Source organism: Camponotus floridanus, unplaced genomic scaffold (assembly GCF_003227725.1).
Source record: "Camponotus floridanus strain SB8 unplaced genomic scaffold, Cflo_v7.5 scaffold21, whole genome shotgun sequence".
NCBI classification, from domain to species: domain Eukaryota; kingdom Metazoa; phylum Arthropoda; class Insecta; order Hymenoptera; family Formicidae; genus Camponotus; species Camponotus floridanus.
The window spans coordinates 906,238-930,580 of record NW_020229337.1 but is presented as its reverse complement, the minus strand read 5'-3'; the positions used below and the strand labels follow the sequence as shown (position 1 = coordinate 930,580).

Sequence of the window (24,343 nt, the reverse complement as noted above, 5' to 3'; positions counted from 1 at the left end):
CTAAATGATTTTTTTCTAATAGTAAAATAGTCAATCTTTTTGTGGTGGTTTAGTATTTATATCTTAAATCTAAAGAATATCGTGCATTGACGTAGAATGTCGTATCAGAAGTACACAATTTTTGTATGACATCAGCTGTTTGTATGATTATTCATCATTATCCACACAAATATCAATCACTTCCATTCTTTAACACATATTTCAGACTCACGATTAATAGTACTTGCACACTGAAATTATAAAATATTTAATGAAGATAATTACGATGCACTAATATATATAATATATATTGATCATCATATTTTTTAACACGTGCTTACCATCATTTATTGTATTTTTCCTTCAATATAAGCTTTTATAGCAGTCTGGCACTCTACGGAACACCAATGCTGAATCAACAAATATGTTTCTGATTCAAGCGCGGCGTCTAACTTTTTCCGTAGACTGTGGCGTAATAGAGCCTTTGTTGCTTCCATGGACTAGAAATGAAGAGATTTTAATAAAAACATATATAATTAATAAAAAAAAATTGCAATAGCATAAACATGTAAATATATCTTTATAATATCCTATAGGAATGCTGCTTTTTCTCAATTATATACATATATAAGCGTATTCTCATAGTTAAAATATGCTTTTTCTCAATTATGTACATATATAAGCATATTCTTATAGTTAAAATATGCATGTATGCATTAAAGAGTGGATTTCTTTCCAACATGTTGATTTATCACGCGTTATAGCACCTTTGTATCTCACAATTGAAGCGGAGACAACCGCATGATGTCATAAATATTAACAAGTTTCGTAATTACGAGTCATGTGGGAGCAAACGTGGAATCGAGAATGTATTAGCATTATCGCCATTTGTGTTAATATAAATGTGCCGATCGCGACACTCGAATCTAGCGCTTATTCAAGAGTACACACGTCGTTGTGCAAATATGTTTGTGAAAATCCACCTCTTTATTTCGATAATAGGTGCAAGTGTCGGTGTATATACAACAATCAGCAGTAAGGCTAACAATGTTACATTCAAGTATATGAAGGGAGTTCGTATATACAAATCTGTATCACGTAAATATTACTGAATAGCTTTCAAAAATGTATGATATTTCTCATGACAAATCTTTATTCTATTTGTCGAAGCAGATTGAAGGGGAGAGTGATTTACATCAATGTAAACCTTACGAGGTATGTAACGTAATTCACGACCGATTTTGGATGTCCGGCTTGACAGAGAGACTTTGTCGTTGTCCTCATGGACAAGAATGTCCTTGGCAATGGACGAAAATCATTGATAATTCATCCTTATCACTTAATAACAAATCAATTCTAAAGGTACAAAAATATCAAGCTAAAAATATTTTTATAATTGATATTTTTAATAATAACATTTTTCTCTCCCATTATTAGTTTTGTACACAAATAATGGAAGAATTAGAGATTTGCGCGCATAGACAAGAGGCAGTGATAGTGTTTGGAGAAAGTGATTTAAGTAACACCTATATAATACCATATAATGTAACAATAAATTGCATATGTCCCCAAACACATTATTGGAAGCTACAAAAATATACGTATGAAGAATATGGTCTCACTCAAGTATTCAAATGTGTCAAGGTACATCGTATAGTAATATGCAGCAAGAGAGAGAATTTCGCATTTTATAAGATAATAATTTATATCTCTATTATACTTTATTATATCTGCATAATTTAAAAAATCTCTTGTTATATTAAATTATACAGCATCATAATTACTAGCACTTCTTATGTAAAAGAAAAAAAAATTAAGCCATGCAATGATATGACTTAATTTAATATTTTTTAATTTATTAATTTTCCTCAACATGTTTATTTATTGAATATTTTTAATGCACAGAAAAGAAGGTGTGAGACGTTGGACTTTTGCGGCTACATACGATCTGATCTGTATTCGACGTATTATAGATGCACATGCCCAGAAAAGCATATATGCATTTTCGAGGATCAGACACAAGTAAATATACAGGAATTGCTCTATTCTGGACCAGCTTACATGGCTTACTGTCATCGTTTGTAGAGATACAAAGGTATTACGTTACGATTTAATGAATCTGAGAGAAATTGTTAAATGTGTAATTAAATATAATGTATAAATTATATAATATACACACGAAATATATATTTCAGAAACTTGTTATTAAAATTACAATGTCAAAAGATAATATTACATGCAACTTACCTGTGACGATTGATCACTCATAGCTCGCAATGATGGTAATAATTCTACTTGAAACCGATCAGGCCATAAAACTCGAGTAACAAGACCAGCTCTTAACGCTTCGCTCGCCGTTAAGGTCCTTCCACCCAAAAGAAGTTCGCTCGTCTATCAAAATGTAGATACGCTTTGTTTTCCCTTCTTTTTTTCATGTTTACAAAAACTGCTTAAAACTTACAATTGCACTGCCCAGTATGTGTGAAAGGGTAAAGACCGCAGCTCCTTCAGCGATTTGTCCTAATTTCCCATAAGGGGTACAAAATGTCGCTTTATCGCTAGCAATTACAAGATCGAAGAGAGGCAACATTGTCACTCCGAGTCCAATCGCAGCGCCTTGTACACCAGCTACTATAGGTTTATTAAAAGTAGCCAAACTTTTAATAAAGTCCCTTGAAACAAGAAACAAAAGTTTTGATAAATTACAATAAAATCGGCGATCGTGATTTTTAGTATTAAAAATACATACTTGACAGCGTGTGCCAATTCCTGTGCGACAGATCGGCGTTCTTCTTTATTTGTATGCAATAATTCCGAAAGGTCGAGGCCTTCGCAGAAACTTGTTCCTGTAGAGGTAAACAGTACTACCCTACATTCGTCGTCTCTTTTCAGTATCGATAGGGCCTCTCTGAATTCTTGCATCACCTAATATAGGATTGAAAATAATATTTAATAATTTAAAGAAATGTTCTAAGAGCATGATGAAAGAGAAAATATGCATCTATAAGCTTACTTACCTGCAATGTAAGAGCATTCCTGATTTTCGTCGAAGAGGATGGCGTAAGTATTAATTGTACGAGATTACCGTGCCGACGTACGTTTATTTCTTTATTGCTAAATTGACCTTGCGTTTCCACTTTTGTTTTACTATCCAAGTCCATTTTACTTGCATTCACTGGAATATCGTATCGTGTGTATTATTATATAATTCATATAATTCATTAAATTATATATTTTGAATATAATATATATTTGAATATATTTTTGTTAGAAAAAAGTAAACAAATCGATTATAATTTTTGTTTTTTAAGAAAAAAGAAAATACTATTGTGGAGATATAGAAATTTCTACCTTTGCTTTTTCGTGTAGTAGTAACATTTCCAGATCGACCACCAGCATTGACGATCGAAAGAGCGGTAGCCGCTTCAGCAAGACAAGCGGATAATTCATCCTCCTCTTTAGAAGAATTTTCAGTATTATCCGGATCACCTGTTCTAATAAAAGTCACTTTGCTTTTCATGGCACGCCTGCTCTTCGCCGTTATCTTCCCCGTTACTGCGCCATTCGAGGACCTGGTCGTAACTTTGCTCGAAACATTGTCTTCAAACGCGTGAACATTGTCCTGTTGTTTACCAATCTTGTCGAGCTTTTTGATTTCCGACTTCTTATTGGGACGCGCAGCAACAGTGATTTTTTCATCCGCATTATGAATAGTATTACTAGTAGTCGTGGTAGTTGTGGTAGTAGTACTAATGGTACCAGTAGTAACAGCGGTAACAGATTCTGTATCAAACTTTTGTATTGTTTTTTTCTTGCTCTTCTTCGCGTTAATAATTTTCTCGTCTTGCGAGTCTCGTCTCTTCTTGGCAGATCTCAAAGAGTGAACTGCTCCGTCGTCCGTCTTGGCAACTTCCGTTGGTTTCTCCGGTGCGTCGACGCTAACTCTGGGACTTCCGGACGCGCTCGAGAACGAACTAGATGAGTGCCTCCTGATAATGATGGACGCGTCGGCTGCGTTTCTAATCTTTGCTGGAAGTATGAATTCCGTAGGCGAGGCAGCGGTTTTCGGAGACGTGATCTGCTCTCCTACCTTTCTGTCCGCTTGAACATCAGTCAAAATCGCCGCTCTCTTCGATCTTGGTGACACTTTTGTGACACCGGCGATTGTCGACGTGCGTAATCGCAATACAGCGTTGCGAACCAATTTCTTTCTGATTTTGAGTTCGCGCTGAACCTTCTGTAGGTCCATGACCTTCGCGCGCGACTTCGTGATGGGAACCAGGCGTTTTTTATCTGGTTGCTCTACATCGTATAGTAAATTGACGACTCCCTCGTCTTGCAATAACCGGTCTATCTCGTTTATAATCTTCTTCTTGGGTTTTGCATCGCCAGAAGCACTCTCGGTCGTTCGCTTCTGCGACTTGGAGACAGTCTTCGGGGGAGATTTCTTTGGCGAAGGAGTCAATTTACCTTTCAATCGAACGGACTTTTCATTAGCCGGCATCTTCTGGCGTAGCAATCTCTTCACCACCATCTTTCTCTTGGCGATAGGTTGCGAGCCTTTCCTAACAAGACTCGGTTTCGGCCGAGAACTTTCGATTTTACTCGAACTCAGATCCATTTTACCCTCGACCTGTTTACTTGTTACTTCTTTCGCGACGATTTTTTCATTATTTACAGTATCCGTCAGTTCGTCGCTCGTCACAACGTGATTCTCCATCGTCGTGTTCTCCTCGGAGATGTTCTCCTGCGCTTGCTTCTTATTCAACGAAACCTTACCCTTGTACACCTTCTGCCGCTTTATCGTATTCTGCTCGTGTTCCCTTGCTTTTTCGGTAGGTTTTCGCTTCCTACCCGATCTCGATTCTTCTCGTGTAACTATTTTTTCAATTCCGTGATCTTTTTGATTGCTTTTTTGCGGTGAACACAGGTTTATCTCGACAGGTTTGGTATTTGGTTGCGCATTCTCGCTTGCCGAATCCATACCGACAAGTTCCTTCTCCTTCTGTGCGGCGAGTGGAATTTCCACATCCTTAGACATTTTGCCGGGTGCCGCACGGAAAGTTTTCTTCTTCCGCGGTGAAATCTTCTTGGGTGACGTTACGGGCAACTCGAGGAGTTGCTTCAGCGCCAATTCCCGTTCGACTAATGGATCGAGTTTTGGTGGTGCACTATGATTCGATTGCGATTCGACGTTCGGCGGCGTTTTGCCTTCTTCCGTGAGAGTCGGAGGCTTCAAGATGGACCAATCGGGATCAACGTCACCTTCTAAAATTGCCAACAGTTCCTTATTGTCGGAATTGCCATCTTTACTTGTTTCCGCTGGCGCATTTGTTATCTTCTTATCACAGTTATCCACCGTCGATTGTGAAGGTGTAGAAGAAGGGGTGGTTTGTTGTGGCAGAGGGATAAGTCCTGGTACCGGATTCACTGAGCTACCCGCTAATTTGTTGGACAGTCTTTGCGTTAATTTCTTCACGAAGAATATGTCTGGTCCACGTGGTGTGTCCACCACCGTCTTCTGCTTCTCGCGAAGACGTTCCTTCAATACCTCCGTTACTTCCGCTGGTGATGCTATCTGACTTGTTAAATGCCGAGAACGATTCTTAGGAAGCGATGTGGCGATGTGCGATGTCTTGTTAAACGCACGCGTTTCTACGTTTTGAGGAGATTTGCTCGCTGGAGAATTTTTCTCGCTCCTATTTAATGGCACTGCATCTTGATTGATCTCTTTATTTTTTTTTTTATTTTCCGTTTGTTCAGAATCTTTGATATTCTTCTCGCTTGTATCTACATTATGTATCTCATCTGTGGCACATTCTTTGTTTGAGAATGGAGTTTTATCCGGAAGAGTTTCACTTATAACAATCTGATCTGATTTCGTTTCGTCTAATAGACTCTTCAATTCGATCTCTACAGTATCGTGCACTTTCGAAGTCGATTGCGCATCTTCGTCTGTATTCTCGACACCCCAATCGTCAAAAATATCTTGAATAACGCTCCTCTTCTTCACAGACGATTCTACTAGGGGTATTTCGCAAGGAGGTGTATTATTTTGTTTATGCTCAGTAATATCTTCAATATCTTCATGGGTATTTTCAATTTGTGACAGATTTGTTGTAACTTCTGAATCAACGTCTTCTGTGATTATAATTTTCTCATCTATGATAATAGTGATATCATCTTTATTACTAGAACTGATCAGAGTTTCCCCATCAATTGGCTCTAATTGGATATTTTCATCACTTATATCTTTGTGATCGTCAATTCTTTCGGTTAATTTTACAGATTCTATATGACATTCATTATTCTCTGCGCAGTTCTTATTATCCTGTTGCTCATACTGTTCTGTAACTGGAGCATCTATAACTTCTGTTACTTCTATTATAGTATCATCATTTTCTTGGCTGTAATCAATTAGATCAATCTCATTGTCTTCATGCCTGGATTTTGTAGTTTCTTTTTCCTGCAAAGTAACTATAGTCTCTTGATTGCACTCTTTGTTAACGTCTTTTTCGTCTAAAGTGACAATAAAATTGTCTGCTGCTGCATCTGTTGTTGCTGGTTCTATAGTTTCTACTACTACAACTACCTCCGTCTCTTCTTGTACTAATTTAGTCAGTTCAGCATCCGTTACTATTGAGCTATTTTGGTTACTGTCATTATCATGTATTTCTCTGATTGTTTCTTTAACTGATTCATGCGCATCATGAATCTGGCCCCCAGAATGTTCGCTAAGTCTAGATTCGTCTAGTATTAAACACTGTTTATCTATACTATCAGACTGATTTGCATCTCCTACTACATTACAATCACTTTCTAAAGTATCTATTGTTTCCTGTGTTGCTTCTACTACTTTAGATTCAGTTATCACATTTTGACTTTGGTCTTCCTCAGTGCACAAGTGTTGCAATTCATGATTCGAATCTATTGTCTCATCTTTTATATGTTCATAGATTTTAATCTGTTCCTGTTCTGACGTATAAACTTTTGTTTCAGACTTGTTCAACTCAGATTTTACCTGATTATTATACCCAGCATCACTGTCAATATCTTTAACGGATACCTCGATATGGCTTGCGTCCAAGTAATCTTCTGCTGCGACTTCTGCTTTGATATCGATATCATCTGCTAACGTAGATTCCGTAGACACTGGCCTGCAGGCTTTTGGCGAATCTTGGCTACCTTCTGTAGAGGTAGCGGCTTTTAAATTCTCATCAACATGAATCGTTTGCACATTGATATCTGTTGGTATCTCTTCAACCTGAAGAATTTGCATCTGCACCCTGTCTGACTGTTCCATGGTAAAGTACCAAGATACTCCAAATTTATTACTAAATCATACAGAGTTTCCCTGTTTAGCAACAAAAAGAAAAATTATAATAATATCACGATAAATTTAATTAGTATTAATTCATTTAGTATTAATGTCCAGACATGATAAAGTGTACGGTATTTATAAAAACTGCCATAACCTAATAAGCGATATATTCATCGCAGATGCCGGCGAATATATCAGCCACGTTGTTCGTACAATCAAAATTCTTTAAGAGCAACAACTACCCCGAAAATCCTCGAACGAAACGTAGACTACAATATCTAAGAATTCTAAAAATTCCCGCACGATCCAACATAACTTTCAATAGCGGCAATCGAGACGATGGTACACACACGGGGGGGGGCAAAGTTGCGGAGACGAAATCGCGTTATCACGAGCGGCAGCAAATATCTAGTACCGCGACTACGTAATCGATAAGGACGCTCGATAATTGTCCGCGAATTGATATTCCTCAAAAGGCGAAAATCACAAAGGGACGGTCTAATGGCAGAGCGCGAGTAAGCTCACCGTGTAACGGAGATGTGCCCATACTTTTCGTGTATTCGCGATGTGAGAGAGAATCACATGATACACCACCGGTCTCGGTTCGTTGAAGCGCGCGACCGCCGTAAGACTCGCGCCCGCTCCTCGCACACGCTGATCGATCTCGTGAGGGGGGAGGAGAAGGAGGAGGGAAAAAAAACAATTATTTCACGATTCCAAACACCATGTTTACAAGAACGAAATCGGAACCACACGCACTACGGACGTCAACCTAGGCACTTATCTCTTCGTCGAGTATGTGTGCATGTGTGTGTGTCTGGTGCGTGTGTGTGCGTCGACCTCGCGTTCTCGGAACCTGCGTAGCGTTTCGCGTTATCGCTCGTGGAAGACGATGTGGTCACATCTCCCTGTTTTTGCGACGCGCTCGTACGGTTAATTGAATGACACTGGAAACGAATATATATATATTTATATATATATATATGTATATATCTCGGCCACGCCGTTCGCGCGACTCACCAACAATTTAGGCTGCGATCGGAAATCCTACCCGTAGAGTAAAGTGGCGTTTGATTGACCAATCGGGATAAAAATTTCTTCGGCCCGATTGGTCGGTCAAATCCTACTCCATCCCACCAGTAAGATTTTCGAACGCGCTTTACGACAGCGGATTCGATCACGTTGGATCACTAGATCATTCGCGTCCCTATTGGTAACAAAATAGAGAATTTTTTGTCGCGTTTTCTATAGAAACTGCACCTAATATTCATCCAAAACATATTTCCGACGCGGGCGACGCGTCAAATATCTGATAATCTTGTTGTTTTTCTTTTTATTTCTAATATTGACTGTAAATATTGTAATTTTTATCGTGGAGGGAACACATAAAATTGTATTTTTGATCTTCAGGTTAGTCATTTAATCATATCTGTCAACAGCGTGAAGGCGATGCGATGCGCATGCGCTCAACGCTGATTGGAGCTGACCGAAGCCGACCGAGCGTGCACAGAGAGACTGAGAGATGTCGTGGCTCGCTTTATCCCTGGAAGTGATACTCCCTCTATGAACATTAACAACAAAATATGAACTACAAAACAAATGTCCACGAAGGTTCTCAGAGGATAACATATATGTCCCTCTGATAATATAAATAATATAAATAAAAATATAAATAATTTAATTAATAATAATTTATTATATAAAAATATTAATATGTTCTCTCTTTTCCTTGCTATTATTAATATTATATATTTATATTATATATTTATATTATATGTATAAATATTACATTTAAGTGTGAGTCCAAGAAGCAAATTTCGGATATTCACTGTAAGTCAGCCGCTCTTCGGGCGATCAGGACGAAATTTAAACGGTAGTGCCGCGAAATGGTGTAGAATTTTATGCAAAAAGAACGAAATCGCGTCTGGAAGTCGAGATATAAATTCGCTGTTTTTCGTCTGCGCACGGACGGTCGAAATCGTGCACGACGCCGCGCATGTTGCCTGCCTATCTCGCGCAATATTCACTGTAACGCGACGAGTAAAATGGCAAGCCGAATGTAATCGTTCGATTAATTGATTAAATACTTATATATACCGAACGAAAAGATGAATCGGAATGCAATCGTTCGATTAATTAATTAAATATAGATACTACGATCGCGGCGAAGCGGTGGGCGGGTCGCTCTCCGAAACATGATGGTGGTTTGCGATATATCGCGATTGTTCCGTGATACATCAATCGTTCATAATTAATTAATTTAAAATAAAATATACTTCTATAATTTAAAATGTCGCGTGTATATATAGTAAGCAAAATATTTCGGCAGAGAATTATCAATTAATATCATATGTTTGGCCTTGACGACGTATAGCAAGCGGCTATACATGTCATAGCTATGCCATCATTCACACGGTGACACTCGAATATAGAAAAATATTTAACAAAATGATAATTAAGTAAAGAACATTAAGAGCCCACAAACCAATTCGTTTCTTATAATTTATATTATTAGGAGAATATATTTTGCGAGGAGGTTGATGATGCGTTGATGACCTCTTTACAAATCATGTTCTCCTAATAACGCAAACGTAAAAATTTTCGAAAATTCGTTTCTTATAATTTATATTATCAGGAGAATATATTTTGCGAGGAGGTCGATGATGCGTTGATGACCTCTTTATAAATCATGTTCTCCTAATAACGCAAACGTGAAAATTTTCGAAAATTCGTTTCTTATAATTTATATTATCAGGAGAATATATTTTGCGAGGAGGTCGATGATGCGTTGATGACCTCTTTACAAATCATGTTCTCCTAATAACGCAAGAGTGAAAATTTTCGAAAATTCGTTTCTTATTATTTTATATTATCAGGAGAATATATTTTGCGAGGAGGTCGATGATGCGTTGATGACCTCTTTACAAATCATGTTCTCCTAATAACGCAACCGTGAAAATTTTCGAAAATTCGTTTCTTATTATTTTATATTATCAGGAGAATATATTACGCGAGAAGGTCGAAGATGCGTTGATGACCTCTTTACAAATCATGTTCTCCTAATAACGCAAGCGCGAAAATTTTCGAAAATTCGTTTCTTATAATTTATATGATCAGGAGAATATATTTTGCGCGGAGGTCGATGATGCGTTGATGACCTCTTTACAAATCATGTTCTCCTAATAACGCAAACGCGAAAATTTTCGAAAATTCGTTTCTTATAATTTATATGATCAGGAGAATATATTGTGCGAAGAGGTCGATGATACGTTGATGACCTCTTTACAAATCATGTTCTCCTAATAACGCAAACGTGAAAATTTTCGAAAATTCGTTTCTTATAATTTATATTATCAGGAGAATATATTTTGCGAGGAGGTCGATGATGCGTTGATGATCTCTTTACAAATCATGTTCTCCTAATAACGCAAGCGCGAAAATTTTCGAAAATTCGTTTCTTATAATTTATATTATCAAGAGAATATATTGTGCGAGGAGGTCGATGATGCGTTGATGACCTCTTTACAAATCATGTTCTCCTAATAACGCAAGCGTGAAAATTTTCGAAAATTCGTTTCTTATTATTTTATATTATCAGGAGAATATATTTTGCGAGGAGGTCGATGATGCGTTGATGACCTCTTTACAAATCATGTTCTCCTAATAACGCATGCGTGAAAATTTTCGATAATCGTTTCTTATTATTTTATATTATCAGGAGAATATATTTTGCGAGGAGGTCGATGATGCGTTGATGACCTCTTTACAAATCATGTTCTCCTAATAACGCAAGCACGAAAATTTTCGAAAATTCGTTTCTTATTATTTTATATTATCAGAAGAATATATATTGCGAGGAGGTCGATGATGCGTTGATGACCTCTTTACAAATCATGTTCTCCTAATAACGCAAGCGCGAAAATTTTCGAAAATTCGTTTCTTATAATTTATATTATCAGGAGAATACGTTTTGCGAGGAGGTCGATGATGCGTTGATGACCTCTTTACAAATCATGTTCTCCTAATAACGCAAGCGCGAAAATTTTCGAAAATTCGTTTCTTATAATTTATATTATCAGGAGAATACGTTTTGCGAGGAGGTCGATGATGCGTTGATGACCTCTTTACAAATCATGTTCTCCTAATAACGCAAGCGCGAAAATTTTCGAAAATTCGTTTCTGATAATTTATATGATCAGGAGAATATATCGTGCGAGGAGGTCGATGATGCGTTGATGACCTCTTTACAAATCATGTTCTCCTAATAACGCAAGCGCGAAAATTTTCGAAAATTCGTTTCTGATAATTTATATGATCAGGAGAATATATCGTGCGAGGAGGTCGATGATGCGTTGATGACCTCTTTACAAATCATGTTCTCCTAATAACGCAAGCGTGAAAATTTTCGAAAATTCGTTTCTTATTATTTTATATTATCAGGAGAATATATTGTGCGAGGAAGTCGATGATGCGTTGATGACCTCTTTACAAATCATGTTCTCCTAATAACGCAAGCGTGAAAATTTTCGAAAATTCGTTTCTGATAATTTATATGATCAGGAGAATATATCGTGCGAGGAGGTCGATGATGCGTTGATGACCTCTTTACAAATCATGTTCTCCTAATAACGCAAGCGCGAAAATTTTCGAAAATTCGTTTCTTATTATTTTATATTATCAGGAGAATATATCGTGCGAGGAGGTCGATGATGCGTTGATGACCTCTTTACAAATCATGTTCTCCTAATAACGCATGCGCGAAAATTTTCGAAAATTCGTTTCTTATTATTTTATATTATCAGGAGAATATATTTTGCGAGGAGGTCGATGATGCGTTGATGACCTCTTTACAAATCATGTTCTCCTAATAACGCAAGCGCGAAAATTTTCAATAATTCGTTTCTTATTATTTTATATTATCAGGAGAATATATTGTGCGAGGAGGTCGATGATGCGTTGATGACCTCTTTACAAATCATGTTCTCCTAATAACGCAAGCGAGAAAATTTTCGAAAATCCGTTTCTTATTATTTTATATTATCAGGAGAATATATTTTGCGAGGAAGTCGAAGATGCGTTGATGACCTCTTTACAAATCATGTTCTCCTAATAACGCAAGCGTGAAAATTTTCGAAAATTCGTTTCTTATTATTTTATATTATCAGGAGAATATATTTTGCGAGGAGGTCGATGATGCGTTGATGACCTCTTTACAAATCATGTTCTCCTAATAACGCATGCGTGAAAATTTTCGATAATCGTTTCTTATTATTTTATATTATCAGGAGAATATATTTTGCGAGGAGGTCGATGATGCGTTGATGACCTCTTTACAAATCATGTTCTCCTAATAACGCATGCGTGAAAATTTTCGATAATCGTTTCTTATTATTTTATATTATCAGGAGAATATATTTTGCGAGGAGGTCGATGATGCGTTGATGACCTCTTTACAAATCATGTTCTCCTAATAACGCAAGCGCGAAAATTTTCGAAAATTCGTTTCTTATAATTTATATTATCAGGAGAATATATTTTGCGAGGAGGTCGATGATGCGTTGATGACCTCTTTACAAATCATGTTTTCCTAATAACGCATGCGTGAAAATTTTCGATAATCGTTTCTTATTATTTTATGTTATCAGGAGAATATATTGTGCGAGGAGGTCGATGATGCGTTGATGACCTCTTTACAAATCATGTTCTCCTAATAACGCAAGCGCGAAAATTTTCGAAAATTCGTTTCTTATAATTTATATTATCAAGAGAATATATTGTGCGAGGAGGTCGATGATGCGTTGATGACCTCTTTACAAATCATGTTCTCCTAATAACGCAAGCGTGAAAATTTTCGAAAATTCGTTTCTTATTATTTTATATTATCAGGAGAATATATTTTGCGAGGAAGTCGAAGATGCGTTGATGACCTCTTTACAAATCATGTTTTCCTAATAACGCAAGCGTGAAAATTTTCGAAAATTCGTTTCTTATTATTTTATATTATCAGGAGAATATATTTTGCGAGGAGGTCGATGATGCGTTGATGACCTCTTTACAAATCATGTTCTCCTAATAACGCATGCGTGAAAATTTTCGATAATCGTTTCTTATAATTTATATTATCAGGAGAATATATTTTGCGAGGAGGTCGATGATGCGTTGATGACCTCTTTACAAATCATGTTCTCCTAATAACGCAAGCGTGAAAATTTTCGAAAATTCGTTTCTTATAATTTATATTATCAGGAGAATATATTTTGCGAGGAGGTCGATGATGCTTTGATGACCTCTTTACAAATCATGTTCTCCTAATAACGCAAGCGTGAAAATTTTCGAAAATTCGTTTCTTAATATTTTATATTATCAGGAAAATATATTTTGCGAGGAGGTCGATGATGCGTTGATGACCTCTTTACAAATCATGTTCTCCTAATAACGCAAGCGCGAAAATTTTCGAAAATTCGTTTCTTATAATTTATATAATCAGGAGAATACGTTTTGCGAGGAGGTCGATGATGCGTTGATGATCTCTTTACAAATCATGTTCTCCTAATAACGCAAGCGTGAAAATTTTCGAAAATTCGTTTCTTATAATTTATATTATCAGGAGAATATATTTTGCGAGGAGGTCGATGATGCGTTGATGACCTCTTTACAAATCATGTTCTCCTAATAACGCAAGCGTGAAAATTTTCGAAAATTCGTTTCTTATAATTTATATGATCAGGAGAATATATCGTGCGAGGAGGTCGATGATGCGTTGATGACCTCTTTACAAATCATGTTCTCCTAATAACGCAAGCGCGAAAATTTTCGAAAATTCGTTTCTTATTATTTTATATTATCAGGAGAATATATCGTGCGAGGAAGTCGATGATGCGTTGATGACCTCTTTACAAATCATGTTCTCCTAATAACGCAAGCGTGAAAATTTTCGAAAATTCGTTTCTTATAATTTATATGATCAGGAGAATATATCGTGCGAGGAGGTCGATGATGCGTTGATGACCTCTTTACAAATCATGTTCTCCTAATAACGCAAGCGCGAAAATTTTCGAAAATTCGTTTCTTATAATTTATATGATCAGGAGAATATATCGTGCGAGGAGGTCGATGATGCGTTGATGACCTCTTTACAAATCATGTTCTCCTAATAACGCATGCGTGAAAATTTTCGATAATCGTTTCTTATTATTTTATGTTATCAGGAGAATATATTGTGCGAGGAGGTCGATGATGCGTTGATGACCTCTTTACAAATCATGTTCTCCTAATAACGCAAGCGCGAAAATTTTCGAAAATTCGTTTCTTATAATTTATATGATCAGGAGAATATATTTTGCGCGGAGGTCGATGATGCGTTGATGACCTCTTTACAAATCATGTTCTCCTAATAACGCAAGCGCGAAAATTTTCGAAAATTCGTTTCTTATTATTTTATATTATCAGGAGAATATATTTTGCGAGGAGGTCATTGATGTTTTGATGACTTCTTTACAAATCATGTTCTCCTAATAACGCAAACGTGAAAATATTTGAAAATTCGTTTCTTATAATTTATATTATCAGGAGAATATATTTTGCGAGGAGGTCGATGATGCGTTGTTGACCTCTTTACAAATCATGTTCTCCTAATAACGCAAGCGTGAAAATTTTCGATAATCGTTTCTTATTATTTTATATTATCAGGAGAATATATTTTGCGCGGAGGTCGATGATGCGTTGATGACCTCTTTACAAATCATGTTCTCCTAATAACGCAAGCGCGAAAATTTTCGAAAATTCGTTTCTTATAATTTATATGATCAGGAGAATATATTTTGCGCGGAGGTCGATGATGCGTTGATGACCTCTTTACAAATCATGTTCTCCTAATAACGCAAGCGCGAAAATTTTCGATAATTCGTTTCTGATTATTTTATATTATCAGGAGAATATATTGTGCGAGGAGGTCGATTATGCGTTGATGACTTCTTTACAAATCATGTTCTCCTAATAACGCAAGCGCGAAAGTTTTCGAAAATTCGTTTCTTATTATTTTATATTATCAGGAGAATATATTTTGCGAGGAGGTCGAAGATGCGTTGATGACCTCTTTACAAATCATGTTCTCCTAATAACGCATTTAAAAAAAAAAAAAAAAAAAATTTCGCGAACAATTAATGTTCGAAATAATTTACGCATTGCCATTCGCGTTTTGTGGGCTCTTAATGCTCTTTACTTAATTATCATGTTGATAAATACATAGAGCCGTATTATTTACCAATTTATTTTGAAAAATATTTATTTCATCTTTGAATATTACAGTATCTGTCGCGATTGAATAATTTATTTATTATCAATTTACACACATAAGTATTTAATTGTTATATAGCACTGGTGCTACCGGCATTTCGTGCATATAGCACGGAACAAAACCAGAAATTGTGCAATTATATATTACCCTCTGAGAACATTCATGGCCTCTGTTTTTGTAGTTCATGTCCATGTTTTGTATGTCCATAGAGGGAGTATCACTTTTGGGGTCACTCCATAGCTTGGACATGAACCATAGCTCAGACACGAACCATGTATTATTATCGACTGTAATGGATGTAGTTGACGTCCACTTTGTCAGGGAGCGCATTAGGACAATATACCCGTTAAAGCGAGGTGACCGCTCTCAGGTTTCTCTCTGATTAGAACTATGCGAATCATCTATCATTGAAATAATATGTCATTTCTTTGTATTTTTATAGAATTTTGCAAAACCAATATTTATAAAAGAATATGCAACGACGTCTAGCAATCAACGTAACACAATGAGCACTAAGACAAATACAAATACTGAGAGGATAACTGCTACGAATAAAAAGACTGGGAAGAAACTTTTGAAGGCACATGATGTGGAACATAAGGTCTTACAGATGTCTTTATAGTACAATTTCTATTACAAACTTTATAATATATTTGTATAATTCTTATCATTTTGATGCGCAGCATGTAACAGCAGGCAGTGCCAAAGAAGTTGTATTTCTCAGTAAAGGTGATATTGTGGAAGTCACGTTAAAAAGGCAAGAAAAAGCTAAAGATCAAAAACATACTTCACCTGTAATTTCTAGTCCTGGACAGAAAGCTGAAAGAAAAAGATCTGCAACTAGTAATAGTGAAGCTCCACGAAGCTGGGGTGCTATACTCGGGGAGCAGAATTTATTATATATGAAAGCAGCACAATCTTATAAACATAGCGAAAATAAAGAGATCAACAAGAATTCAAATGCTAAAAAAGTGCAGCAAAATGGATATAATGTGAGTATATATCAAATATGATTTTATAAAATTTATATATATATATATATATATATATATATATATATATATACACAGGTATTTTTAATTTTGTATTTGAATTATTTTTTTGTTATAGCATGTTGAGAAACATACTGATACAAAATCAAAAGGAATGCCTTCCCAAGAGAAATCAAAAAAGGATTCAAAAGATTTATACGTTCTTGTTCAAGATCGTGCTGTACAATGTCCCGAAATAGGCAATAATGCCAACAGATTTGTTGAATTTAATCCAGTGCATACATTAAGTTTTTTAATGAAAGAACTGAAGGATTTAATTACAAAGAAAGATGATAGAACTTGTGAAATATTTGCTGAAATGGAGCAAGTATTGCTAAGGATACCTGTAGGCTCTGCAAAACCAATAGAGGTATTTATTGTTTTGTGACTTAAATCTTATGCATATTTTTGAACTTAAGTTTTTCTGCCATTATCATTATATATATTCTGTTATTTATAGGATTTGGAGAAACTAGACACATTAGAAGCTGGTGCAATTCATTTAAAGGAATCTAGTAAAAAAGTGAAGGCTTTGTTGGAATCATGGGCATCAGAGCGAGAAAAACTGCAAAGGTTTGATGTGCAATACATCAATAATAATGAGAAAGATTGGGAATTTAGTTTCAGTTGTTAAATTTTTCTGTTCTATTTCAAATCAGTTTAATTCGAGAGCGAGACGCGCAAATCAAGGAAGCGAATCAAAAACAAAAAGAGATTGTACTCCATGCAGAGATGCTAAAATTGGAGGAAGTAACTTGTGTAACAAAAGCTAAAGATGAAGTAATATCGGCATTAAAGGAACAAATTATAAATAATGAAAAACTAATCTCAGATTTAGAAGCAGAACTGAGTAAACAAACAGAATTTGCACGACGTTATGAATGTCTGAAAATAGATAAAGATAAACTTTTAAAATTGTCTTCTTGCAAGGATACATTAATTACTCAATATCAAAATACAATAATGTTAGTATTCTTCTATTAATCTTTATATTAATCCATATATATATATATATATATATATATATATATATATATATTTCTAAAAATTTTTAATGATATAAATTGTATAATAACTAATGAATTCATCACAATGAATTTGAAACCTTATTTGACACTTGTTCATTAAAAGATCATATAATTAATATATTATCAATTTACAATATATATTACAGGGAGTTACAAACTCAACTCGAAAATCTCAAATTGAATAATTTGGATGAAGTATTTGCGAAAGGAGGAAGTACAAGTTCTCAAGTGTCAGCTATTCAAATAGGACTTGCATATTCATCTCCTACATCGAGTTTTTCAGATCACTCTAATAAATCCTGGCATGATTTATCGGATATTTCTACAGTAGAACATGCCTCTCGAGAACATGTTACTCTAAAGGAAGAAGTACCCGTTAGAGATTCGGCACGTTTAGAATTTGTTAGCTTACTCGACGGGGAATCATCGCATACTATAATACCCGATCAAAGTCAAGGCAAGTCTACTTGAATTTATTTTATATAACTGCAAAAATATTGCTATTAATAAAGTTGTTTTAATGCGATTTATAATTTACATTATATTTTATATTGACAGTGATGAATGATAAAGGAACAGTGCACAACAATAATAAAAGTAATATTATTCCTTATCAAAACGTGAATGATGTGATTCCGAAAAGATGCTTATATGATTCCTTGAAAAAAGGGCATAATAAAGAAAACGATATGTGTAAAATGAGAAAATTTTCCAAATTTAAGGAAAGACAAAAAGATAACACGAAAAATTCGTTTTGTCATAATACATCGAAAATTCTTGAAAGTGTTACATCTAAACCAGTTATTTCTGACATAAGGAAACAAGGATACGATATGCATAATAGGATACCTGTTAATGTACCGAGTCCATTACGGGATTATCCTTATCCTGATTGGAGCGACAGTAGTTTACCTAGCGTTAGTACAGCTTTCGGTTTAGACATAGTGCCATCGAACGATATTAAAGAAGCTATAGACTTAAATTAAACTATTTTTGCAAAGTTTTCCCATTTGAAAAATTACTGATAATTATGTATGCTAAGTCACTGAACATATATCCGAACTTATATCTTGTTGCAGAGCTGTGATATGCAATCGTACAATACATATTCTACTTCATAACAAAGTCTATGAATGCTAAAGCAATTTTTAAGCGATTAAATGAAATTGGTTAGTACAATTAAAATATGTATTAAATACACATAGTTTACAATAAACACACACATTCCTATTGAAATGATGGAACGTAAAATTTGTATCTATATTTTGCATAAATATTGAGATTTTTCCACATTTTATTAGTTTAAAATTAAAGCATAGACTTGACAGAATTCTAATCGAAATTATAAAAATATATAGACAATCAAAAATATATTTTTCTGTAAATATATAAAATTTTTATTTGCAAATTTATTTGTAGTGGTATCATATTTGTCACGGTATCAAGATTTTGACATATACCTGTATTATATTACGAATTAACTATGCACATATAATATGTTTCAACGTATACACTTGCTTTACGGAGAACAGGTCACGAATATAAATTTTACGCACAAGAACAAGATGTATATATAGATATATATATATATGTATTTTTTTTTATCACATATGTATATATACAAGTAAAGTATAATACTTATAATATTTTGTAAGTCTTAATAGGATTAAAAGGGAACATTTTAATACACGTAAAACATTCATCAGCTTTGCATGAAGACGTCTTGAAATACATTTTATATTCGTGTTTTCCAGTAAGCGTGTGGTATGTAATTTTTTTTCTGGGAACGATTCGCGATTCTTTTTCTTTCGATGACTTTTAAAGAGAAATGTTTATCTCTGCTAATGCCTAATAACATCACGAACACAATCCCAATTCGATTTAACACACACGCAAAATGAATAACGATCAACTTAGAAACGAAAAGGACTTTGCAATTTCGTTCGGATGAGAAAACGGATACGATGAAAACGTACGATAAATGTTTAAAAATCTTTTTATTTATACACACTCGTGCTCTCTCACAAGGGAATTTTCCTCGGTCTATCTCCTTTTTTTTACACACATTTAATTATAGTATACCTAAGGACGTACCCCGTATCTTTTTTTTTTATAAAATAGTAAATCACATGTTTCGCCAGTCGTTTAATTTTGATTATTAATTTCAGGCTTTCAAATCAACGCGTGCTACCTTCCTCCTCCCAGTCTCCTCTTCATTTTCGCGCGCAGTCGTAGATTCGATATATATCGATACCTCCCTTCGTTCTCGACCAAAATGTCCAATTTTGTGGCGCGATGCGACGTTTCGCTTCATCCGTTCGAAGAAAATTCCGTCGCGATTTGAGGATATATTTCAAGTTTCCTTCCCCCGGATACGTATACTTTCACGTACAAGTAAGTACGGTTGTTGTTGTTCTCTTAGTACATATTACAGAGGTGTTCTAAAAAACGTGAATTTTATTTGATTCGTCCGCCGGTGGTCTCCCACTATATACGTTTAAATCGTCTCTTGTAACGTATACTATCAAACATATCGGATGGTATCAAAAGTCACGTGTTTTCTTCAAGTTAGCGGGAAAGAATCTTCGATCAAAGCTTAATCGATCGTAATTTTCGACATTTTTCAATCATAGATCGCAAATCAAGAGTTTGTCAGGAAAATTAATTTCCAAGGATAAATTTTATCGTTCATTCATATCTCGAAGTCCTAAATCGTCAAAAAAACCCTTGATTTGCAGTAATAATTCAAATTCATCAGAGAGTTACGTGAAAAAACACGAGACTTTTGACGCAGCCTGTATATGTAAAAATCATGTAAATAAAAAATACGATATATCTAGACTATAATAAAAACCGTGCACAGTGTTCTATCGGATGAGAAACTACCTCGATAAAACACTGTAAATCGATCGATCAGATAATGCAACAGCAATGACTGTTGCCGATGAAGAGACGTGTCTTGTACGCAAACGTTTGCCATGATTTCGCATCAGCTAATCAGCTTTTATCTCTTGGAGGGATTATTATATTTCGAGGTTATTTTTATCAACGAGTTCTATGAAAAAAACTAAACAGAACTGCGACTTTAGTTTCGTCGAAATTTCTGCAAAGAGATTCTGATAAAAAGAAAGATACCACGTAAAGTCGCGTGACTCTTGATAGTGTATTCGAAGTAGCTCTCTCTCGCGGCGTTTAAATAATAAAAAACTCTTATTTCACATTCTAATCGCGTGAAATGTACGCGAACATTCTTTCCGTAAAATTTAGAGATTACCTCGAAAGACAATCGCGCAAATCAAATCGAAATTCCGATCGCTATGTATTTTAATCTCGCAATATTCGATCGATCGGTCATCTTCGACTTGGATTACATTGGAGCAAAAGCATCAAAATCTGCCGTGAAATTACGTTGACATCTCGCTCTTGGTTTGATTTTATATCTCGCGTATAAGAAATAGCCGAAAGAATAATATGTCGGAGAGAAAAATATTTAACACACACGGTATTCGGCACGGAAACCTTTGCGTAAGTGTGTACGTGTATATGTGCGCGTTCGTATACCTATCATTTTTTTTTAAATAAATACATATGTACATTTTTTTGTGTCGATCGTAAAGTTAAACGCGTGCGTTCGCCTTTGGTACCATTTGCTCTCTGTCTTTTTGATTTTCCTCGCTTCGAAGCGCATACACATCTCGCGATTTTGAAGATATTCGGAATTAACTATAGCGTCAATGTATAATATAATACAATCGGTGCTGTGAAGACAACGGACGAATGGAATGCTAACTATATCTATTTGGACAGGCCAGCTCGTTTCGCACAATTTCGCAGAAGAGTGTCTCGTGAAGAAATTAACACTTTCGTAATTTTTGATGATCGCGGATTAACGGCCGCACGGTATAATATGACTAACATATGTATACGTATCATATAATGCGTATATTACAGTAGACGATCATTCGTGTAGAAATCGTAAAATTGTGAGTCGATTAAAATGAATCTAGCCGACTTTATAATATCCTAATTAATAATCTCAACTATATAATTATACGCCCAAATATAGCTCAGATATCGGAAGTGATAGTGGGCTGTTGTAAAAATAAAAATTTAACATTTGTCATCTTGAGGTTGCATGTTATGGAAGGACATGTTTTATTGTTTTATTGTACGTTATATACTGCTTTGTTCGGTGTAAAAATATAAAGCATTTCGATTACAGACTTCATACGTATGGGCGTTGCCATTGTTACGGAGTAATCGGTGGCTATTACGATAACTTGTCTCATACTTTCCTCTTCAACTTTGTCTTCTTCCTTGACGTAGGATTGCGTGCGTCCGTTTAAAAAAAAATCGACGGTCCGAGAAAAAATGTAATACGCGAAATTATAGAGAGACACAATTACTACAATCAAACCGTTAGGAGATTATTCCTAGATAATCGGACAAAAATTGAAATGTGTCGCAGCGCGAGCATCTTTCTTTCGCGCTGAAAGAATAACGTTAAAATCCGATTGTCCTCGAGAAATTTTTGTTTCTTAGATTCTTGGGATCCTCTGTCTTAATTGTCCTTCGGACAATAGTTACTACATTCTAAAGGGACGCAATTACACGTGGATATTAAAAAAATAATCCCGGCTTTATGTAAGCAATCCTACTTCAAGAAACACAGTCCCGAGTTCTCGTTCGTCTAACAATGGCCCAGACTATGGAGTTAATAATTGCTTTCATGTGGCAATGGTAACAATATGTGTGTATAACAAATATACTTAGAACGGTTTCACTTGTGGTATTACGGTTCTCTGCAATAAATCATATTCATCTGTTCAACTGCTGCTGAATAACAAGGTATGCGGAGTAATATATGTAGGTACAACGCGACCAACTTTCTGCATCGCTTTTCTGTCAAACAAAAGACAATTACTCATATAATTATCGAAGAGCGAAGACAACTTCGGCTACGTTTTCTTCACTTCTGCGTCTTTGGGTTTTAAATAAAGCTTTTTCCCCGTAAAAAAAAGATGAAAATTTAGAGAAATCGATTTTCACATACACACTTTTCCGCATACAAATTTATCAGAGATTGAAAATTTATCAATTTTTTTCCCCGTGCAATCCATTTTAATCCTTTCAACGGCGAATTCTTTCATAAAAATTAAGACTCTATTTCGTTGCAGAGAGAGAGCAAACTTCTTTCTAATTCTCCATATCCGGCACTTTATTATATCGTTATACTTTATTCCGCGAAAGGTATTAAAAGGATTATTTCTTCAATCGCTCTTCGTAAGCCACGTTTGCAATCTATGCTTTATCATTCGATTTATCAATTTCTTTTTTAATTCATGTTCTTTTTGCGGGGGTTTTTCGGACACCGAGTGCCTGTCTTTTTGCCGCTCCTCCGATTATACGAATAAATCACAAAAGTAATTGTCCGGAAAGCGACGCAAAACTTCCGTCGATGTATGGACTTGCTGCAATTAAACACTATACACTTCCTGCTCGTGCCCCCCAAAATACGTACGGACTTTCGAACGACTACTATTTGCAGTCTACTAGGCGCGAGATACGCAATATGTTGTGTGTATGTGTGTGTGAATTATCGTTATTATTACTCTGACGAACATTCTTTTTTCTCTGTTCCTCTCTCTCTCTCTCTCTGTCATTCTCAAGAATTGTAAAATTACAGAACCCGTGGTCCTCTATTTACACACACACACTAGTGATTCCCATTTTTTTAATCGTTTAGCGTATACCAAGAAACGCATACGCGAGAACAACATAGTATTGCGACACACGTGTGTTAACGCAATCTGCCAAATCTCGATTACGTAATTTCGATCAACGGAGTCGCGATATAACATCACCGGACGGGCAGATTTCTCTCTCCCCGGATTTTAATTGGTTCGGCGCGTCCAGTTTACGAGAATAATAATAATAATAATAATAATAATAATAATAATAATAATAATAATAATAATAATAATGACGCCGCGCAATTGTACATTTCCGGAAGTTAGTTATCTCCGTGCGTCCCAATACCTTACCGTCTCTCGCGTAACGTGCATGTGTATATATATATATATATATATATATATATATATATATATTTATTTATTTATTTATTATGTATAGTATAAACATCTTTTTTTGTTCTCATGTGCGCTCGACCGTCTCAATACACAAGATTCGGAGAAACATCACCTAATCGAGATGAGTGCAACGTAAAATTTTGGAAAAGTTATCGCTTGGACAGTCGAACGAAATCCTAATCAGTCGATGTGTAATACAAGCGCGTCCGTCCTGCTCCCCCCTCCCTTCCCTCCCCCGCATTATTTATTATAGTATATATTTATATATATATATCTATATATAATACGTATAACATTTTTTGATTAAGTGACACGTGTCGTGTAACCGTGTGCAATCTCACGAGGGAAACCGTCTTATTGAAAAAGGATGAAAAACATTGTGGCGCGCTGAAGAGTCGAGCAATCCGTGTTAAAAGACCGATTTAAGATCAGTCGGAAACTGTGGACTGAATTTTTTTTCTCATCGTGTTTGCGGAAAGGAATCAAAAGTTTATACAACAAGAGAATATATATGTCCGATGAGAAAATCATTCGTGCATTACGAGTTTAAGAAAATCAGGTCCGGATCACGTTGCAATCTCTAACGAATATTTAAATAC

At 35.4% G+C, this 24,343-nt stretch overlaps 3 protein-coding genes across 5 annotated transcripts; 2 read left to right on the top strand and 1 right to left on the bottom strand.

The window, feature by feature from the left end:
* Positions 1 to 6: 6 nt before the first annotated feature.
* Positions 7 to 7,956, bottom strand: LOC105253651 (protein SPP41). The gene is made up of 8 exons (XM_011261803.3): positions 7,826 to 7,956; positions 3,331 to 7,333; positions 2,997 to 3,154; positions 2,729 to 2,904; positions 2,441 to 2,651; positions 2,227 to 2,370; positions 321 to 479; positions 7 to 230 (listed from the first exon to the last, which is right to left on the bottom strand). Exons 2-7 carry the CDS (start codon positions 7,280 to 7,282, stop codon positions 327 to 329), a joined length of 4,794 nt encoding a protein of 1,597 aa, XP_011260105.1. The 5' UTR covers positions 7,283 to 7,333; positions 7,826 to 7,956; the 3' UTR covers positions 7 to 230; positions 321 to 326.
* On the top strand, positions 588 to 6,993 carry LOC105253650. Of its 2 annotated transcripts, none has more exons than XM_011261802.3 (5): positions 588 to 1,052; positions 1,153 to 1,341; positions 1,417 to 1,623; positions 1,885 to 2,074; positions 2,175 to 2,582. In XM_011261802.3, the coding sequence occupies exons 1-4, from the start codon at positions 882 to 884 to the stop codon at positions 2,062 to 2,064; spliced, it is 747 nt and encodes a 248-aa protein (XP_011260104.1). In that variant the 5' UTR covers positions 588 to 881; the 3' UTR covers positions 2,065 to 2,074; positions 2,175 to 2,582. The 2 variants fall into 2 exon arrangements, with proteins under 2 accessions (XP_011260104.1, XP_011260103.1); XM_011261801.3 differs by lacking the exon at positions 2,175 to 2,582 and adding an exon at positions 6,979 to 6,993 and having other exon boundaries at positions 825 to 1,052.
* A 7,850-nt stretch (positions 7,957 to 15,806) lies between the features above and the next one.
* On the top strand, positions 15,807 to 19,009 carry LOC105253047. Of its 2 annotated transcripts, XM_025408469.1 has the most exons (9): positions 15,807 to 15,966; positions 16,039 to 16,197; positions 16,280 to 16,588; positions 16,707 to 16,997; positions 17,088 to 17,200; positions 17,287 to 17,592; positions 17,802 to 18,112; positions 18,214 to 18,572; positions 18,735 to 19,009. In XM_025408469.1, the coding sequence occupies exons 1-9, from the start codon at positions 15,844 to 15,846 to the stop codon at positions 18,774 to 18,776; spliced, it is 2,013 nt and encodes a 670-aa protein (XP_025264254.1). In that variant the 5' UTR covers positions 15,807 to 15,843; the 3' UTR covers positions 18,777 to 19,009. The 2 variants fall into 2 exon arrangements, with proteins under 2 accessions (XP_025264254.1, XP_025264253.1); XM_025408468.1 differs by having other exon boundaries at positions 18,214 to 19,009.
* The last annotated feature ends 5,334 nt before the right edge of the window (positions 19,010 to 24,343 follow it).

What these genes read in the sequence shown, in the direction of transcription:
- LOC105253650 (XM_011261801.3), top strand. Translation starts at nt 882, where the DNA reads ATGTGCCGATCGCGACACTCGAATCTAGCGCTTATTCAAGAGTACACA. An exon ending in CATTCAAGTATATGAAGGGA is followed by an intron (nt 1,053 to 1,152) that starts GTTCGTATATAC and finishes TTGTCGAAGCAG; the next exon opens with ATTGAAGGGGAGAGTGATTT. An exon ending in AAGTATTCAAATGTGTCAAG is followed by an intron (nt 1,624 to 1,884) that starts GTACATCGTATA and finishes TTTAATGCACAG; the next exon opens with AAAAGAAGGTGTGAGACGTT.
- LOC105253651 (XM_011261803.3), bottom strand. Translation starts at nt 7,282, where the DNA reads ATGGAACAGTCAGACAGGGTGCAGATGCAAATTCTTCAGGTTGAAGAG. An exon ending in TACTACACGAAAAAGCAAAG is followed by an intron (nt 3,155 to 3,330) that starts GTAGAAATTTCT and finishes ACGATATTCCAG; the next exon opens with TGAATGCAAGTAAAATGGAC. An exon ending in ACATACTGGGCAGTGCAATT is followed by an intron (nt 2,371 to 2,440) that starts GTAAGTTTTAAG and finishes ACATTTTGATAG; the next exon opens with ACGAGCGAACTTCTTTTGGG.
- LOC105253047 (XM_025408468.1), top strand. Translation starts at nt 15,844, where the DNA reads ATGAACCATAGCTCAGACACGAACCATGTATTATTATCGACTGTAATG. An exon ending in TGCAGCAAAATGGATATAAT is followed by an intron (nt 16,589 to 16,706) that starts GTGAGTATATAT and finishes TTTTTGTTATAG; the next exon opens with CATGTTGAGAAACATACTGA. An exon ending in GCTCTGCAAAACCAATAGAG is followed by an intron (nt 16,998 to 17,087) that starts GTATTTATTGTT and finishes TGTTATTTATAG; the next exon opens with GATTTGGAGAAACTAGACAC.